General features: G+C 44.2%; 1 protein-coding gene across 5 annotated transcripts in view; it reads right to left on the bottom strand.

Moving 5' to 3' along the window:
* FANCD2 (FA complementation group D2) overlaps window positions 1-16,642 on the bottom strand; it is a 57,483-nt gene that overhangs the window by 17,400 nt on the left and 23,441 nt on the right. For 4 of the 5 annotated variants that reach the window (XM_075514139.1, XM_075514141.1, XM_075514140.1 and 1 more), the window contains exons 19-29: window positions 14,617-14,726; window positions 13,664-13,724; window positions 12,825-12,950; window positions 11,447-11,520; window positions 11,218-11,358; window positions 9,952-10,052; window positions 9,533-9,648; window positions 7,529-7,637; window positions 5,519-5,617; window positions 2,640-2,749; window positions 1,030-1,176 (exon numbers count right to left, since the gene is read on the bottom strand). In XM_075514139.1, the coding sequence (XP_075370254.1) occupies window positions 1,030-1,176; window positions 2,640-2,749; window positions 5,519-5,617; window positions 7,529-7,637; window positions 9,533-9,648; window positions 9,952-10,052; window positions 11,218-11,358; window positions 11,447-11,520; window positions 12,825-12,950; window positions 13,664-13,724; window positions 14,617-14,726 (1,194 nt within the window). The remainder of the gene's footprint in view (window positions 1-1,029; window positions 1,177-2,639; window positions 2,750-5,518; window positions 5,618-7,528; window positions 7,638-9,532; window positions 9,649-9,951; window positions 10,053-11,217; window positions 11,359-11,446; window positions 11,521-12,824; window positions 12,951-13,663; window positions 13,725-14,616; window positions 14,727-16,642) is intronic. The other variant, XM_075514143.1, reaches the window with a different exon arrangement.

The raw sequence follows: 16,642 nt of genomic DNA, 5'->3' as shown, positions 1-16,642 counted from the left end.
TTGAAGCTCAAGTTCACCCCCTCCATTTCCAGTTATGACTCCTGGCTTAGTTAACTTCAGCCAGGGACCTATTTGGTAGATGGTAGGGTTTTAGGTCTTCCCCCATTGCAGCTATGGGGCATTGGTTCTGGTTACTTAAGGTGCGAAGCAAACCTGGTGCTCTGAACATAGCTGAGGCAATGTCAGTAACACTTAACTACTGAGAGAGAACTGATTTATGTACAATGACATTGAAAATAAGCTCCTAAGGATAAAAAGAGGTTTAAGCCCAAAGAGTCACAAAATTCACCAATTGAGTAACAGTCAAGAAGTAATTTGAAATAATGTGCCACATAGCCCAAGAGACTTGTCAAACAGTCTTCAAGTTGGCCTGTGACCTGCATGCAGAGAGACAGCTGTCCTTGCAGCAGGCCAGGCTGTACTCCAGCCTGCCATGGCCTTTTCACGTTTTACAAGTCTTACTGAAGCCTAACAAAATTAGACTGCAGATGGACTCAGCCTGCCTGCAAAGAGGGTAACAAAATTAAGTACTTCTGCTTGCCATATCCATAACACCAGTCCCATATTTGTGCTGAGTTTCCGATCCGCTGATGCCTTGAGACACTTGCCTTTTTGCAACATGGGCTTTACTTAAACGTCATACGTTCTTTTTAAAAGGCAAGTTGCCTCTTAGTGTATTTAACATCCTACAGCCTAGCAGTGTTCAATATTAAAGCCCCTTTCTTTCCATTAGGTCTATACATGTTATACTGTATCTTTTTTCCTTTTATGCAACATTTATATTACTTTGTTTTTAACATTGCTACCCTACATGTCTGATGTTCTCAGGAAAGTCCTCTTCATCTCAGTGCTTTGAAGTACTTTGGTTTCTTTGGGGGCAAATTCTCCCCGGTACCTAGCTCACAGCCCTGGAGCAACACCTCGTAACATCAATCTTCCGTCCATTTTAATGGACAGAAAGGGCCAAGGCCTCTGAGAGAGGCAGTTACACAAAGCCTCATCAGTATGGTTTTATGCTGTTCCATTCACCTCTGTATGCATCTCTGTGTCCAAGACAGACTTTGTCAGCAGCCCACAGTGAAGTACAGTGAACACTTCAAGGTCTAATTCTCGGAAGTACGGGCGATAGCTCTGCAGCTGTGACAGAGGATTTCCTGCCTCTCTCTCAGCAGCAGTCTGAAAAGTAAATGGCAGAATTAAGGTTGCAACCTGCAAGACTATAAGACTTTCTAGCTCAAATAAAGCTATTTGTTTCACACAGATTTCTATATTTTGTGCCAGGTTGAAAAAAAGACTAAGAAGAATTCACAATAGCTAGTAGAGAGACAAGCACATATAATAAGAAGCATTTTCATTTTGGACTGTACAAGTCACTAAAAATTTTCTAGCAAAAAAAATACTTAGCAAACTGGAATAATCTTTGCTATCTTCTTTCTGTGAATCAGTGGCCATCATGAAACCCATTCTGGACTTGCACCATGAGCATCCATAAGCACCATGAGAGATGAAGGCAAATGCGTTTATCTTCGATAAATACCAGGATGGTAAACTATGGGATGCTTTGTTGCCTCTGGTTGACAACCTGTAAGTTCTTAGAGATTCACTCCACACAACCCTGTTGCGGGAGCCAATGTATGTTACGTGTGGCTCACAACAGGATTTCTGTATTCTGTTGCCCTGGGCAGGGCACGGCATTTAAGGAGTAGTCTGGGACCAGTACTCTAGTTAAGTGAGAAAAATTAGGTACATTCCTTCCCAAAACTATTTGAGACTTTGCTTATTCCTTGTAACTTAAGTGACTTTGTTATCATATCTGACATTGTTATCATATCTGTACAATAGCAGGGAAGTACAAGCACATTTGCCTGGCTGAAATTGATAAAATGGACTTTGAATAACATTTATTAGTTAACAGTGGTGGAAGTGGGGCCTTGTGGGATGCTTATGAGATTCCAGCCCCCAGGATGCTGAGCCCAAAGCTAGGCACACTTCCCTGGCTTCTCTCTTTCAGCCAGCACAGATCTTGCATTCCAGACATGATGACAATACTGTAAGAGCTTATTCAAAAGAACAAGAAATAAAATCCAATAATTCGTCAGTTGATGGGTTTGGGAAATAGTTCTTAGCGTGTGATGAAAATGGATAATTTTAAAGATGCCTTGTCATTAATACATTGATTAAATACCTGAAGGAAAATTTGCAAAATGAGCACCCGTGACCGAAGCAGACTAGAATCAGTGGGAGATACAGTCCTTACCAGGGTTTGTATTTTCCAGATTCATCTCAATTTCTGACCTGAGTCTAGGAATGGCAAATTATTGCAGTAATTTGAGATATGGGACACTGGCTTAAAATGGAAACCTTGCATAGTCTTAACCACATAGTGACTAATAGTATTATTGATAATTCTGTACATTTGCACTACCCTGAACCACACTGCCTGCTGGAGAGTGACTGGCCTCTGCAGCAGACAATTTTCAAAATTCAGATGGGAGGCAAGTGTCAGAAAGCAGAATTGAACCACTTGACTGTGATTAACTTTTGAAATGAACAACCCCTCTCTCAAAGCTTTTGTTTATGCTTCTATGTCATCTTCCCTAGTCAGTCTTTCTTGCAAGTCCCCTGGGGTATACACCTACCTTCTCCAGCTCGGAGAGCTCAGTATCAGGCTGGTTTCCCTCAGAACTGTCATCTGCTTGAGAACGATCTGCAGAGCCGGCTTTGCTGCCATCAGCCTTTTTTTTCCTTCCTTAAAGAGAAAAGCAACTTCAGAAACAAAGGCTACACTGTGCTCAACACTAGACAGCACTTGCAGCCAGGGAGATGGCACAGGCTGTACTTTAATGAGCCCTAAGAAAGCATGGAGCATGCACAGGTTGCATGTCATCCATAGCCAGGATCACAATCTAAAAGAGAGTCAAATGCATTTGGGGCTCCCCCACAACCAGCTTCTCTTTTATAAAATCACAGTAAGAAATTAAAGCAAGTCTCACTGCTCTTACTGTAGTTTAAACATTATTAAGTGATTGCAAAAATGAGTGGGGCATTGTCTTAAAAAATGCTTGAACCCAAATTTAATGTTTCTTCCTCAGAGACAGTATTGAGAAAGGAAGAACACCTAGAAAAGGAAGATAAGACACAACTACGGAAGGAACTTGCAGGGATGCCAAGCCAACAGCAGAGTATGAATTCCTTGCAGCTGTGCAAATTCCTTGCAATGAATTCCTTGCAACCGTCTTCACTGCTGACAATGGTAGGGAGATTCTCATAGTTGATGCACTAAGTAGTGGAGAGAGCAAAGAAACTACATTGATTTCAAGTAATTGCACAGGATGTATTAGACCAAACAGACAGCCAATAAGTCACCAGGGCCAGGTGACAGTCACACAAGGTCCCCAAAGGAATTCAAGTGCGTCGTTTCAGAACTGCTGGCCACAGTGCCAGAGGACCAATAGCTTGCGAATGTAATTCCTCTTAATAAAAAGGGATCTAATGAGAATCCAGAGAATTAAAGACCGGTGAGTCTATCTTCCATCACTGGGAAAATGGCAGAGCTGTCTACAATAAAAAATAAGATCACTGAGCACACGGACATACAGTCTGTTGGGGAAAAGTCAGCAGGGCTTCTGCAAAGGAAAACCTTGCCTGCCGCTAGCCTGCCAGCGTGTTGGTATCATGCGGATAAACGGGATCCATCAGCCAGAAGAGATTTCCAAAAAGACTTTGACAAAGTTTTACACCGAAAACTATTAAGGAACTGAACTGGAATAGCGCTTTCTTGGACTGAAAGCTTGTTAGAGGAGAAGCAGCAAAGGGTAGTACTTAATGTGCACTTTTCAGATGGAATCAGCCATTAAGTCCCTGAGGAATTGGTTTTATTCAACTTCATAAGCAACCTGGAGAAGGGAATGCTCAGGGAAATCCCCAACAAGTGCAAGTTTTGGCATACACTTTCATCTGCAATTTTATAACTGCTGTGCTGATGAACATCAGAGACTTCTGCTTTTGTATCTCTGTGATCCTTTCTGAGGGCCGGGCCACAGATGAAGCGAAACAGTATCAATGAAGCTGCATCTTTTATTGCATTATCTTTGGAAGAGCAGAGTCAGACAGGAGAAGGTCTTCCATGTCATAAGAAACAAACCCTCTGAATCAGACTGGAAAGTGAATTTGATAATGTTATGTCTCTCCTAAGGAGCTCCTTGTTCCCTTTGCTCTGAGGAATAGTCTTAGGCTAGATTTTATGACAGTGCTTGAGCTGATCTAATGGCTCGGGGTAGTCCTGCTCCTCCTACTACCTCTTTCTCCTCTTCCCAGCCATACACACCTGACACTTGCCTTGCACTGACTCAAGAAGCCTGATCACTGGTTAAGCAGTCAACTTGTTAAATAGCAAAAAAACTAACCTAGCAAAAAGTAAATAGCCAAAATAGCTACCATGTAATAACACCGGGCAGGAAATCAGGCAGATGAGAATGCAGGCATGAGGGGGAGAGTGAAGCCTTCCCTTCCCCTATTTGTTGGCAGTAAACTATTTAATTTAGCTCAGCTACAGTGAGATGCTGCACACCTAAAGGAGGAGCAAGGTTGGTGTCAAAACCGTATGTTCTCAAGGCTGCGACCCATGGTCACAGCACTCACTGATTTTTTTTATAGGCAAGACAAGCTAAGCTCAGGAATCTCTTAGTCTGGCCTGGGCTTACTAGTCTGAGCACTTACTTCTGCTCCTTCAAAATAAAGTATCTAAAGTGATGGATCCCCCTCTTGTCTGCAGAACATACTCATGACTTTCCTTCTGCCTTAACACTCTTATGTGACAGGTCCAGTCCCTGCAGAATGGGTTTGCCACAGGAGAAAAGGGCTCTCTAATCTGTGGCCTCCTCCAGTTGTTTTCATCGAATGCAATGTGAATATTTGTCCAGTTTGGCTCAAAGGCAGACACACTCCTGGGAAGTGTTAATCTAAACTAGAAGTAGAACTAGACACAGAAAGAACAAAGTAGATCTACTTCAGCTTGAAAAACTGAAAGGCAAGTTCTGTTTCTTCTCTGTAGAAGCTAGCAATGGGAAAGGATGAAGAAAGCATTTCCTTGTGCAGTAGAACCATGACAAGGTTCCTAAGAGATCAGTTAGGTACAACCTAAAGGTCAGAGATTTGCAGGGGCAGCTCAAGCCACAGGTTCAGTACCAGACAATTGCACTAACCTGGCAAAGGCAGAACAACTTATTGCTGCAGAAAATACTTTGGCAGGTGAAAACAGTCAATGAAAGCCCTGGATTTTCACTGTTACATGCTAAGAATAAGCTTTCCCAAGGAGATAAGACTATCCAGCACCTGGATAGTCTGGAGAAGGATATTTTTACATCTCCACTTCAGCTGCAACAGCAGTGGCTCAGATAAGATTTCAAGCTAGACAGACCTTGCCAGGAATTCTGTGCTTTATGCACACGCAAGTGCAATATGCCAGTCAAACCCCCACATCACATCTATTTGCTTAAATGTTTTAAACTTTCTTTACCATTCCTTTTTCTCGCTGGACCAACAGCATTAATGGACGGTACAGCCTCCAGGGCTTCAGAATCAAAAGTAGCTGGTGGTGGGACATAGCCAGGGGTTGCTGAAAGAGCCAAAATGTAGAAATTGGGTTAGTTCAGCTCCTGAATGACAAAATACAGGCAAGATACATGTCTAGAGGAAGTACCATATGTTTCACCATCCTGGTGAACGTCCACCTAAGCTCTTCTGCTTAGGTGGATTTAGCTCAAATTAGCCTTATTGTACGTCTGCACTGCACTGGAATTACAGCCCTTTGCATTCCTCCAGCCAGGGAGGATAACGAGTGCTCAGCTGGCCTTGGACATCTGACCACGTTGGTGAAGCTTAAAGGGTTGTTCTAGCACATCTGAGCCCTTTCCATGCTGGCCCTGTAGTGCTCCCGGAGCAGCAGAAAGGTGTTGAGGCTGCACTTTATTTAGGATGAAGTTTGTCTGTTGGCTTACAAACACAGATCTTAATGGATAGCTTGTGTAAGGGTATGTGGAAGGTGACAGCGTATTCTTCATTACGTTTATCTTATCAAAGGAGACTGGAGATAATAAGTAATGTAAAAGGAGATAATAAGTAAAGGGGGAAGCCATAAACAAGAATAGACAGACACAAACCTGGTAGACAAGGGATAACAGAGACAATGCCAAAGACCAAAAGTCTCCAGTTTGTAACTGATGGGCCATTAAAAAACTCCAGGCACAGCTTTGGGAATGGACACCTGGACTTTGTAACTGATAAGATGGGAGGAAAAAGAGGAATTTGAGGATTTGGGATATCCTGATGGAAGGGTAGAACTCTGCAAATTAATGAAGGAATGTGCAGGGAAGTGGGGTGGGGGGGAACAAAGAGGGGAATGGGCAGAAACAGTGTAAAAGGGACTGGCCATGAGTAAAGCACTGCTGGTCAGTAGAACTGTCTGATCAGTATGTTTGTCTGACTAAACCCTGCGCCTGATCACCGCAGTCTGTCCTATCAGCTTATTAAGTACTTTCTTAACTATATTTCAGTGTAATCTCACTGTCCTCCTGTGTGTGTGCGTGTGCTGCAAGGACTAAATGCCAACTACTGGTGAGACCTGTGTGAGTAAACACTGGGCCAGCAACTAGAGTTGGTCCACCCTGGGCCTGAGGTGCCAGCAACTGGAGTGAGTGAGGGTCTCAGTGTCAGTAGTTAAAGGTGCCATAGGTCTTGGGAGCATCGCTACAGGTCACATAGACTTTGTGTGATGAGTGTGTGAGTGTATATGTGTGTTTGCTAGTGAGCAGCAAGCTGGAATAGCCAGTGAGTAAGGATGCATGGAGCAGATTAGATGGCCTGGGGTCTGGGCAGGCTATTGGGCAGACGGAGGGACTGTGCCAGCACTTGTGGGATCTGCAAATGTTTGTGTGCTTGTGACTCTAGAGTGTTTTGTTTGTGTGCCTTCACTAGTGAACTTCAGTCTTAACCAGCTGAAGAGCAGGATGGGGACTTGACTGCCTGTACTTATGTTTTATACAAGTCCTATACATAGGTGTTGTTGAAGGCAGCACCTTGTCTGTGGCAGTCCTGTGTCCATTGGCCTGGGACAGAAACCTCAGGGTCTCCACGCTGGGCTCCAGCAGCCGGGCAGGAGGAATTCATGGGCCCAGAGCAGCTGGAGGCAGCAGATGCTTATAACATCCCTTAACAGCTTGTTACAATCTGAATACTGGAGAAACACATTGTTTCTTTAGGATAGAGGCTGGTTTACTCCAGTATCCACCATATGCAGGCAGATTCTGCCAAGTCTGCCTGGGAACAGTCAAAGAGATGTCACTGAGGAGGTGATTGAGAAGGGCAGTTTGGACTCAAACTGAAAACAATAGCTGTCCATGCATGAACTCTTAGGCCACTGTAAAAATGCAGTATGTGTTACCATATACTTCCTCCATTGATGTTTAAGCCAATCCCTTTCACTTCACAGCTAGTGCAGGCCCAGAACATACAAATGTTTCATACTCACCTGCCAAGCATTTTCCCAGCACAGTCTGCAGCTCTGTGATGTTCTGTAATCGAGTCAAAACTTTCCCCTTCATCTCAGCATCCTGTTGCTGGCAGAAGGCATTTACAACCTAGAGATGCAAACCAAACTCACTGACTTAAGGAGATTTGTACCCACTTTTACTACTTTTTCTTTTCTGAATAATATCCTCAAGTCCTGAATAACACACAACACAGCACAAGTGGCCTGTGTGACCAGATCCAGACTGCATGAACAAAGCTCTTCAGAAGCCCATGAGAACATGGACATAATTGGTGCAATCTTGTCGTGGTTTAGCCCCAGCCAGCAACTGAGCACCACCCAGCCACTCGCTCACTCCCCCCGGTTGGGATGGGGGAGAGAATCAGAAGAGTAAAAGGGAGAAAACTCGGGGGTTGAGATAAAAACAGTTTAATAGGTAAAGCAAAAGCCGCGCATGCAAGCAAAGCAAGACAAGGAATTCATTCACTCCTTCCCATGGGCAGGCAGGTGTTCAGCCATCTCCAGGAAAGCAGGGCTCCATCACGCATAATGGTTACTTGGGAAGAAACGCCATCACTTTGAATGTCCCCCCTCTTCCTTCTTCTTCCCCAGCTTTATATACTAAGCATGACGTCATATGGTATGGAATAGCCCTTTGGTCAGTTTGGGTCAACTATCCTGGCTGTGTCCCCTCCCAGCTTCTTCTGCACCTGGCAGAGCATGGGAAGCTGAAAAGTCCTTGACCGGTGCAACAACAACTAAAACATCTCTGTATTATCAACATTATTTTCAGCACAAATCCAAAACATAGCCCCATACCAGCGACTATAAAGAAAATTAACTCTATCTCAGCTGAAACCAGGACAAATCTACAAAAAGCAATACAGCAATACCTACAGGTCTAATATTAACTGAAGAAGAGGAATGAGCAGACAGCACCTTGCCAGGTTTCTGTGCTCCTTGTGGCTCTGGAGACCCATTGGCACTTCCCAGGTCTGCCAGGAAAGAGGCAGTCCTGGGAGAACAGCAGGAACAGGGAGGACTGTGGATGTGGAACTGCACCAACTCTGACATAGCTCATGTTATCAGAATAACCCCAGCAGGGAACATTCCCACTGACCATCAATGTTAGCAAATACATGGTCCCAATCTGCTTGAAGGCACTGCATTTCACCCTTCTGTAAGCTCACAGAGGTATAGAACAAAGCACACAATCACAACCGAATTTGCAAGGGACCTGTGGAAGCCTCTAGTCCAACACCCTGCTCAAAGCAGCATTAACTAAACAGGTTGCTTAAAGCCTTTTCTAGTAGAGCACCGAGCATCTCCAAGAAAGGCACAGCTTCTCTGGAAGTGGAGCACAACCTTTCTGTTAGGTAACAGAAGACCACAGTAAAAGACCACAACATGCCCTCCCCTCTGGCTTCCCCCCTCCAGGCTGAACCACCTCTGCTCTGCCAGCCTCCCCTCATATGCCATGTGCTCCAGCCCCTTATCAGCCTGGTGCCCTCTGCTGGACTCGCTCCAGAATGACAATAGGAGCCCCAAACTGGACACAGTACTGCAGGCAGGGCCTCACACATGCCAAGCAGAAGGCAACAATCAATGCCCTTGACCAGCTGGCAACTCCTCTGCTCTCCAGCATGGTGAGACTGACCTTTTCTTTCTGACAGTTTACAGCATCCTCCCTGCAACAGCAAAACCGATTTTCATACACTGAAATGTGCCAGAGTGTACAGACTGCAGCTGAGTAGCAGGTAGAAAATTCACATCAGCAAGGCAGTCCTTAGAGCCTCTGTCCAAGAAAGCAGAGTTGCTGCTAGCAGTAGGATAAAGGATAAATGATAATGAAGAGAAGAAAGGAGAGATCACCAGGACCTTGCTGGAGGTTTCCAAGAGGCAAGACTCTTCTTCAACAACAATTGCACCCCTGAAGCCTAGGGTTAGTGTGTGCAAGTGCTATTCCTCAGTAACACTCCAGAACCTGCAGAAGGCTCTACTCACCTCACGAAACCAGTTGAGAGCATAGAACAGGAGTGAGCACAGAAATTCCCGTTCCTGCTTGGATAGAGAGTCCAGCTTCCCTTCAACCTCCAGGTCAGTCAGGTACAGGGGGCAGCCTGGGACAAAGCAGGAAGAGAACATGTTGGACTGGGCTTGCTACCCATCCTTCGGTCTTTGCATGGACAAAGTCTCTTACCAAAACCTGTATCAATTCCAATGGCTATTTGAAGTAAGCCTCGTCAGCCACTCCATCCGCAGACAAAGCAATTACCTCCCCTGCCTCCCTTCCACTTTGTGGGCAACAGAGCATCTCAGCCTCCTTCACAAACTGCACAATTCTTCCTACAACTGCAGGAAGCCTTTGCAGATCTGGGGCAGGAAGAGACAGTCTCACTCTATAAAAGGTTCATTTCCCATACCTAATAAGGCATCAATCTCCTCCAGGCTTCCACTGTTTTGCTCTCCAGTGTAGAGCCTCAGCAGTCGGAAACAGGGTGACAGACATATTGGTGACACTACCCTGCAGGAAAAAAAAAAAAAGAAATGGAGTGGGTCCTATGTTTTATATACACCCACAATGCTCATCACTTTTCCATTATGTCCTATGTACTCCCCATGCCACCTTTTCTATGCCTTCTATTTTGCTTCTTGCAAGTCTCAGTGACACAGAGCAGAAATGCACCATGTGTTTAAAAAAAAAAAAAATTGGTGATCACCAGTTTTCTGGAAAAGCATATAAGGACAGAAAAACTGCTGTAATGGACAAAAAACGGGGTCAGATTTATTTCTGGTAGAAAGCAAAGTTGAATAATTCAGAAGGAACTGTAAGAAACTGTGCAAAATACAGCTGTGAGCAGTGGAGAAACCTTCTTGAACATTTTGTAGCATGCTGCTGGTCACATTCTAAGTGAGGAAAATTAAAATTTTTTCCATTGATGCATGTAAAGTAGCTGTATTTCATTTTAAAGTGATCATGTCTTTTTTTTTTTAAGCACAACTGAAATCTCAACAAAATCTCATTACAATAAATTATGCAGGATATGAAGGTGCCAGTTAAAAAAAAGTGCCTTTTATTATCTTTAACTTTCATGCACTACTGTTTAATTGGATGCCTTTATTTCTTACATGCTTCCTGTTCCATTCTCCAAAGACAAAGCCCATATTTCTCAGTCAAATTTCACTTGTGGCTGCACGTTTGTGGTTTTGCTCTGGAGCACAAGTCTACGTTGTCAAAGTACAACTGAAGGCGAGAATGCATTGTGTACTGTTGACACGCACTAAGTCCTTGGTGACTATTTGAGAATCGTCACTCAAAATATTAATTTTGCCACCTCAAAGTTGCCTATCCATCTCAATATGGCATTCAATATCACAATAACACTGGAAGAAAGAGCTACTATTCTCATATGACAGATGAGAAACAAGGCAGATGCAGCATGACTTACCCAAGATCACCTAAACAGCCTGAGCCAGAACAGACTGCCAGTTCCCCACCAGCTTATGCCTCTAGACCTATCTGAATATGTCTAACAGTGAGAGAAGGAAAAGAATATCAGAAACTGGTAAATTCTCTGACCACCTCCTTATCAGGCACTTTGGCAGGCAGGGCTGATAGCAGTGTAGTGCACCAAATGAAAATAATGCCTTTCACTGTAGGATGACTGCAAAGGTAAGTGTCAAAGTACCTTTTACTTTGGCTACTCATTCCATCAGTGACCCTGCCAAGCTCGCTCTGCGACACCAATGGTAAGAGGTTAATAGCAATTGCTCCCTGACTTTCATCTTCATCCAGATTGTACAAGGACTTCACTGGGAACAAGAATGAACTGCAAGGAGAGACAGACAAGCTCTTGTTGACAAACTCAGTTCTCAGTGACAGAAACGTTACAAATACTTAGCCTGTGATTAGCATACCCATCCACTGTGGGGTTGAGATCCACCACAAAATCACTGGGAAAGTCCTCCACCAAACTCTTCCCAAACTCGTCCTAGACAGAAAGGAAAAAAACCTGCTCAGCAAAGGGGCTCAGTGAAGAAAGCTTCAACAGCAGCAGTGGAAGATGCAGAAGATAAAGCCAAGCAAAAGTATCCTGGAACAGTCACAGCAATGAAGCCCACTGCCTGCAAGGAGACCCAAGGCCTGCCTTTAGAGACAAAGCCAGGAAACATTGCTAAGTATGGACAACCAATTTCTTCCCTGCTCTTTGGACATAGGCTTGTTTACAAGTTCCACAGTGCTGCAGAGAGGCAGAGCAGCTGGCTGGAAGAGGAAAGCAGCCATGGGAAGTTCTCTATCCTAAGAGCCAATCATCAGAATGAAATGGCTGTAAAGTGCTGGCAAAGTTTTATTTCCCAGTGTTCCACATACTTCACATGCTTACATTGTTAGAAACAATTAAGGGAGAAGTAAAGTAATAGATGTGACAGAGACTGGACAAACAGACAATGAAAAGACCAAAAAAACCCTGCACAAATGTTGCAAGAAGAACCTTAGCTTGCTTTTACATTTCAGTCTTGCAAGGAAAAAGGAGAAGCCCTCCTTCCTTTGCTTTTCCTCCTTGGAGCACTCAGTTGGACCTCAGGACACTGGCATTTCTAGCCCTAGGCACAGAGCGTTTAGAGTGACCATCAGCACTTCACAGCTCCCTGGTTGCCTTCCCTTGTTCTAACATGCAGTTCCTCCGCTCCATAACCAGCAGGTACAAAGAGCACTTGTGCCACAGTGAGTGAGTGATTCCACAGCAGCCCTCACACATGCAAAAAGAGTCCCCAGCAAGAAGAAAAAGCTGTCCAGTGGCCTTCACAAACCTCTTCTTATTACCATAAATACCTTTTATTTACTTACTGCCATAAATGACTGTGGCTCTTCCAAGTCCTTAGGCATCAGATAGCCTTAATAGTCTGACCAGAAGCCAATTTCAATACTAAGTTTAAAGTTCTTTCAGATTCTACTTTTATCTATGAATCTTAAAAGCAGGCTCTGAAGTGTCATTTAATTTCCATTAAAAAGCTCCCTGTTGTCATGTAAAAGTTCACATAAAGGAAGCTGTTAAAGCACAATGAGTAATCTGCCACAATCAAAAAAAACCTGAGAGCGCTGAAAGAGGATTTTGTATCTGATCAATCTCTTGCAGGAAACTTAAGCATGCCTAGAAGAAAAAAAAGAGTTCTCAGACTGGAGTGAAATCCTCACACTGACTCTGTCCTGCCAATGCCTGAAAAACATCATCCTTCTTTTAAGAGCATGAAGAATTCATTTAAGCGATTAAGTTCAAACTACTCTGCAACGTACCAGGAGCTGCAAGTCCAAATTCCCCTTCTGCTTCTCAATCAAACTGGCGAGTTCATCGTAGTACAGAGCCAAGACCTCTGGTGTTTGCTCACAGCAGAAGCCCACAAGGTCCAGCAAGGTAGAAAGCTGAAAGGAGAGAGAGCAGTCTGCAGAAATGGGTAAGGTAAATGGATCCCACTCAAGCTTTTACCTTGAGTCCCTCCCCCTTTTACACTAATTTACCCTGAGGCATATCCAAAGCTTCATCTCTAGGGTAACAGCCCATGGTGACTGGTCTTGCAAAGACCCAGTTTTAAGAAGGAACAAGGGTCCCTTAAGGTCCTGGCCCTGCTCCACCATGAAATAACACAAAACAGTCTGTCCAAGACCACCCTTAAATAGAGTGCCAGCCTACTAGAAGGTTCTTCAACAGGAATTAAGGAAAAAGGCCAAGGCTAAGCCAACCCTGTACAGCAGAATTACTTTCTCTAGATGGCCTGACAGGCATCACTGCCAAGCTGAGAGGAAGGCGAAGGTTGCCTTCAGCTCACTGAAGCAGACTGTCCTGTTTCTTTCCTTTGTGTTTGAAATAACATCTGGATAGAAGACTTTCACTAGATGGCTGCAGTACTGCTTGTCCTGGACTAGCTGTAGGCAGGACCAGCAGGTGCTATCTTAATACAGTTCTTTGTTTCTCCAAAACAATTTTTAATAGATTCTTGGCTCTGCAGTCAATGTACAAGAATCCCAGACCCAGTAAAGCTACACACATACTACTTCACCTAGGACTGTGTTTCCAGTCACACCTCCTTGCTGATCATCCTCCCTCCCTCCCACACTGCCCCATTCTTGGTACTCACCTGCCCATCACGCTCGCTGTTCAGCTCTGGCCTCTCCAATGAACTACCATCTCCTTCATTTCTGAAAGCAATTGATAACCTTGCTTTTGTTGCACAACACTTAAGAGATGGCAAAACCCATCACACACACAAGGTTCTCTCTCCAGAAACTGGAGAATTATGCATGAAAAAGATGTTCTTTGGAACATTATTAGGAAAAGACCTGCTGCTGTTTGGGACCTTGAGGACAAGACTCAATATCTTCTTCAAGGATATGCTTTTTCTAACCTGTTGAAACCTAAAGCCCTCTAGTCATCCCCATGATGCAGTCCACTGACTCAGGGCCTGGAGCTAAGATGGGCTTTTCTATTCACGTAATAAACAGCAAAGGCATTTTATTAAGAAGTGCAAAATCAGCAAGCTACATAATACTTCTCAATACCAGTCAAATTCTTATTTTCCAGGTGCTTTAATCTTTGTTACAGCTCTTATCAGGAGTTTGCCCAGCTTATGAATGCTGTTCATAAATTATTTATACAGTACATTGGAAATTGTCATGCCAACGCCCAGCACAGCAGTAACAATCTTTCTCCTTGCTTCCCTTTTAGATTTCCCTGTATTCAAACATGGAGCACACTAGGTTATTCATCCTTAGTGTCAGAAGCTGATCTGCAGTCAGTCCACCACAGTGTTCAAACTTTTTTCCAAGCAATAGGTCCTGCTGGTGCCAGTCAAGACATCAATGAATAGGCATTAATAAGAAATTCAGGATGCCTTAGACATTAGCAGCAGGTGAGCAGTATTAAACAGGTTATAACACCAAATACCGCACTCAGCAGAAAAGAGTTTTAAGTTCCTAGATTTGACCAAGATGTGCATGAGCAAAAAGTCAGTGCCCCCCTTTCTTTGTCCCACTCCCAGCTTGGTCTGAACTGAAAGCATGTTAAATTCATCTTTGCTACATTCTCTCTCACCTTTTTAATGCCACGCTGCCTATCATGGTAACGGCACCAATAATCCCCATTTGTTTGTGGTTGGGAACTGTGCTGGAGAGCCATTTCCTGATCACCATGTGCATATCATCCTAAAAAGAAAGACACAGACCACGTCACCACAGAGGTACTTGTGTGCATTGCTCACAATCCTATTGGCATCTTCACTTAATGTCATCTCCAAAGGCTGCAGGGGGATGGTTTATTGGGATTACAGCTTTGCAAAAGGAACGCACATTCTGCGATCTTCTTTATTACAAAAATACTGGTCACAACTCTAGGTAAGGTTGCAAACAGCATTAAAAGTGACTTGCTTTGACTTTGCTCTAATTACTACACAGAACATGTAGTTGGTCCAGGTTTCATCTATAATCAATAGAAGAATATTTTACAAAAAAATAGCAGATGGTCTTGGAGCCCTTCACACACAAACAGCAGCTGCAGAGCTGCCCTCCTAAACACTGTCAGCTTCAGGAGGCTGAGGGATGAAGCAGTTTTTGTTGAAGGTCCAAAGAGAGCTGTAGGTAACAGCACACCAGACACCTGGGATTAAGACATTTCTCAGGCTGCCTCCCTTGTCCCCTGGCTGTGAGCAAGCGTGCTCTGCACAGTTGTAAAGGTTTCTTTGCAGCAGCTCCGTAAGCCCACGGCAATTCTCAATGCAGCATGCTCTATTTCAACAGCTGTGTCAAGCAGCTGATCGGCTGCACTTTCCCAAAATGGGCACAAACAGTTTGGAAGACTTCTGAAAGTCTGGACCACTAATGATAGACTAAGAGGTCTCCTGACACTGAGAGCATGAAGCATACTCAGTCCTACAAGTGTGATGCTTCAGAAAAGTTGAGAGACCAGTCTTCTGGATGAGAAGTCTCATACTGGCCGAAGAGATCGAAGGCAAAGCACAGAAGAGTGTGTAGCAAATCAGCCACAGGAATCCAAGCCGCACCTGCACTGCTGGCAGAGGAATGCTAATCAAGAAAGCCCTCATCTTGAGAGATGAGGATGGAACAGCTGACCAGAGGCTACAACAGGGCAGCCACCAAGAAGTCCAGAATAGTGTCTCTGACAGGGATATGTTCTGCTTGATCCCTTAAACTGATAAACTGTAGGTGAAAAAAGACAGAAACCTTAGCTAAACTAACCCCAACAATCATGGGAGAGGGCTGCCAAGTGGGTCCTAACCAAAGCTAAGGGACAGCTCAGCTTCCTGATATCTAAAAGTAGGTATCAGGAAGTAATTGATTTCAAAGCAGGGATGGAACAATGGATGCACTAAGCAGAAAACCTGCTTATTTTAGCCAGTTAGCAACAGTCCTATTGCTAGCTTAAGCAGCGATCACTGCAGAAGAGCAGCATCCCTGTTATGAGGAGCAGCATTCTCAGACTGCAACAGAGCATGTGTGAGCTCAGAAGCAGCTTCATAAAAGCAGCAAAGATCTTGCAGGCCACTGAAAAACATTATGGAATCAAAACAGCCCTGGTTGCATTAATTCTTATTAACTCTCCCTGCTGGTCCTGCAAAGGAGGAGGTTGGCCCATACAGAGATCCTCAGGGATTGAGGGCTACATGAAAGTGCAAGCTCTGACCAGAGAGGGGTTTTGAGACAGAGGACATGAAGGCTTGAGTTATGCTACGCAAACTACCCGTGCCGACAAGATCAAACTGGTAGCACAGAAAAGGACAGTACATGGTTATGCCATCTTTTCTTGACCTTCACTAGGCAAGATGCCTCTGGAATGACCTGTGCAGTGCAAGGACAAATGCATAATCTGCCTGTAGAGATCCTTGTGTCCAGGAAGCATCGGTTTTAGAAGTACAGTTAAGAGAAGGCAAAGAGGAATTTGGCTCCCAGGATACTGATTTCTTTGGTGATCTACTCCTGAGTCTTTGGTGTCACTGAGGACAGAGTCAAACTGCCAACCTTGGACCCCTACAGTCACAAACTCTCAGCTCAGAATAAATTCTAGAGCTTACACTCCTCCCTTCCTTTTTGCAGTTTATGAGGGT

This window comes from Mycteria americana, chromosome 11, assembly GCF_035582795.1.
Source record: "Mycteria americana isolate JAX WOST 10 ecotype Jacksonville Zoo and Gardens chromosome 11, USCA_MyAme_1.0, whole genome shotgun sequence".
Classification (NCBI taxonomy): Eukaryota; Metazoa; Chordata; class Aves; order Ciconiiformes; family Ciconiidae; genus Mycteria; species Mycteria americana.
Note: the sequence above shows the minus strand (reverse complement) of the source record. Positions and strands in the feature narration are given on the sequence as shown.